The sequence below is a fragment of the Poecilia formosa genome, unplaced genomic scaffold, assembly GCF_000485575.1.
Source record: "Poecilia formosa unplaced genomic scaffold, Poecilia_formosa-5.1.2 Scaffold3, whole genome shotgun sequence".
Classification (NCBI taxonomy): domain Eukaryota; kingdom Metazoa; phylum Chordata; class Actinopteri; order Cyprinodontiformes; family Poeciliidae; genus Poecilia; species Poecilia formosa.
This window is the reverse complement of record NW_006799942.1, coordinates 1,535,173-1,537,759: the sequence shown is the minus strand read 5'-3', so window position 1 is coordinate 1,537,759 and position 2,587 is coordinate 1,535,173. Positions and strand designations below refer to the sequence as shown.

The 2,587-nt window shown below is 43.7% G+C and overlaps 1 protein-coding gene across 1 annotated transcript in view; it reads left to right on the top strand.

Annotated features, from left to right (window-relative positions):
- Window positions 1–2,587, top strand: part of elnb (elastin b) — a 24,795-nt gene that overhangs the window by 6,142 nt on the left and 16,066 nt on the right. Inside the window, exons 9-18 of the mRNA XM_016672861.1 lie at window positions 2–204; window positions 742–813; window positions 888–935; window positions 1,022–1,084; window positions 1,154–1,195; window positions 1,317–1,379; window positions 1,491–1,535; window positions 1,622–1,882; window positions 2,071–2,106; window positions 2,200–2,582. Coding sequence (XP_016528347.1) covers window positions 2–204; window positions 742–813; window positions 888–935; window positions 1,022–1,084; window positions 1,154–1,195; window positions 1,317–1,379; window positions 1,491–1,535; window positions 1,622–1,882; window positions 2,071–2,106; window positions 2,200–2,582 — 1,216 coding nt within the window. The remainder of the gene's footprint in view (window position 1; window positions 205–741; window positions 814–887; window positions 936–1,021; window positions 1,085–1,153; window positions 1,196–1,316; window positions 1,380–1,490; window positions 1,536–1,621; window positions 1,883–2,070; window positions 2,107–2,199; window positions 2,583–2,587) is intronic.

The following is a 2,587-nucleotide window of genomic DNA, read 5'->3' as shown; positions in this document are numbered from 1 at the left end:
CAGGATTTGGGCCTAGTGGTGCAGGAGTTGGACCTGGGGGTGCAGGATTTGGGCCTAGTGGTGCAGGAGTTGGACCTGGGGGTGCAGGATTTGGGCCTAGGGGTGCAGGAGTTGGACCTGGGGGTGCAGGATTTGGGCCTGGGGGTGCAGGAGTTGGACCTGGGGGTGCAGGATTTGGACCTGGTGGAACTCTTCCAGGCGGAGGTGATGAATAAATTATAATATAGCCAACAATTTGCAAATGTTTGTCTATTGTGCCTTGCTAAAAGGTTCATTCTCCTTCTACTTGTACAGATTTTGTCATGTTACAACCACAAATCTTTGTTTTTTTATTGGAATTTTATTCATCAAACTAAGATCGGCACACATTTGTAAAGTAGAAGAAGCATATTGTTTTAAAATTTGTTTGAAACACAAACTTGAAAACTGTGCTGTGCATCTGTATTCATCCCCATTTGCTCTTGTTCCGTCACGTGTGACTAATTTATATTCTTTTAAATGATTTATTAATTAATTTTTTTGGCTTTTTGAAAGTAGCTCGACAGGAAAATGAGTTATGAGAGGAGGAAAAACATGCAGCAAAGGTCAACAAGCCTTGAAAAACAGTATTTTAATTTTACTAAAATTCAGCAAAACTTTAAGGTTTAAAAACAAAATGTCTGTTATTTGTCATATCATGCGGCATTTTTAAATTCTAAATGCATAATGTGTTTTTTTATTAACTGTAAATTTTCTCTGCAGCTCCGATATTACCTCAGACTAGTGCAGGAGCTGGAGGAAAAAGTGGTGGTAAAGCATCCAAGCAAGTTCCAGGTATGAGCTTAATCAATCTGTTACAAAAACGATTTTTCCTTGAGATATTCTTAATATAATTATGAATTACACAGGCATCGGCGTACCTGGACTTTATCAGGGTGGATTTGTACCAGGTCAAGGTGTGTTGTAGAGCTATATGTAACATGGAGTATCGTGTATTGTAGGGAGGAAAAAAAATATTAGTCTTTCAATGTCCTCTGATAAGGTTTTGGAGGCCGAGGGGTTCTCCCTGGAGTAGTTACTGGATCTGGAATTGGGCCTCAAACTGGTATGTAAATGTGCTTTGGTTATGAACGATATGAGAACTTGTTTTGGCACAACACTTATCTTTTTGCAGGGACTGGAGTACTTGGTCAAGGCGGGGTAGGACAAGGAAGCAGTAAGTGTCTCAAGGTCTTAAATCTACAAGTTATTAAGTACATATGTTACTAATTTGATTTCAGAATTTAAATACTAGGTTCCCATTTATGTAATTCTGTATTTTGTCTTTCTCGTCTTAGATGGTCGAGGACAAACTTTATCTGGAGTTTTTCATGGTTACCCTCTAATATCACCAAAATCAGGTACATCAGGACTTCTAAATGCAGAAAAACATTTCTATGAAAACAATAATACATGCAAAGGACATACTGAATAAACTAAATCGATATTCAAACCTTTGTGTTTTGATTTAGGGACAGGAAAATCAAAGAAACCAGCCAAAGCTGCAGCCAAATATGGTAAGTCAAATCTGTAATCTGTAACTTACTGTGGCAAGCTGACTGGATGCATCATTGATGTTTTGGTAAACATTATTTTTCTTGAGGTGGTGCTGGAGCTGGAGGAGGCCATCTTGGTCAGGGAGGAGCTTTAGGCACTGGAGGACTTCCTGGAGGTGGCATAGGTGTAGTCCCTGGAGCAGGAAGTGGAACTGGAACAGGAATTGGACCAGGCGGAGTCGGACCAGGCGGAGTCGGACCAGGCGGAGTCGGACCAGGCGGAGTCGGACCAGGCGGCGTCGGACCAGGCGGAGTCAGACCAGGAGGAGTAGGACCAGGCGGAGTCGGACCAGGCGGAGTCGGACCAGGTATGGGCAGCAGCATACATGGTTTATTTCCTGCTCTTTGAGGGAAACCAGTTGCAAAACACAACTAACAAAGACATTTTTCTTCTGTTAATGTTCTAATCAATAATTCCTCTAATATTTTATTTAATAGCACACTTCAATTTCAAGTACACGTTTCAGTGCATAAACTGATATTACATTTTACACAGGTTATGGTCCCGGCTCAGCAAAAGCACGCAAATATGGTGAGGCATGCCTTCATGCAACTTACATCTAAAATATGTAGATTTGACTATTTTACAGCAATAAATTGTCTTTACTCTTTGCTGGTGATGTAGGTCCTGGTGGAACTGGAGTTGGTCCCAGCACAACAGGGGGCGGTCTAGGAGGACAGCTAGGAGGAGGACTTGGCCAAGGTACAGGACTAGGGCCTGGATCAGGGCTTGGTATTGGCCCAGGAGGTGCTGGGACTGGCTATGGACCAGGAGGAGTAGTACCTGGTGGTGCTGGGACTGGCTATGGACCAGGAGGAGTACTACCTGGTGGTGCTGGAACTGGCTATGGACCAGGAGGAGTTGTACCTGGTGGTGCTGGGACTGGCTATGGACCAGGAGGAGTAGTACCTGGTGGTGCTGGGACTGGCTATGGACCAGGAGGAGTTGTACCTGGTGGTGCTGGGACTGGCTATGGACCAGGAGGAGTTGTACCTGGTGGTGCTGGGACTGG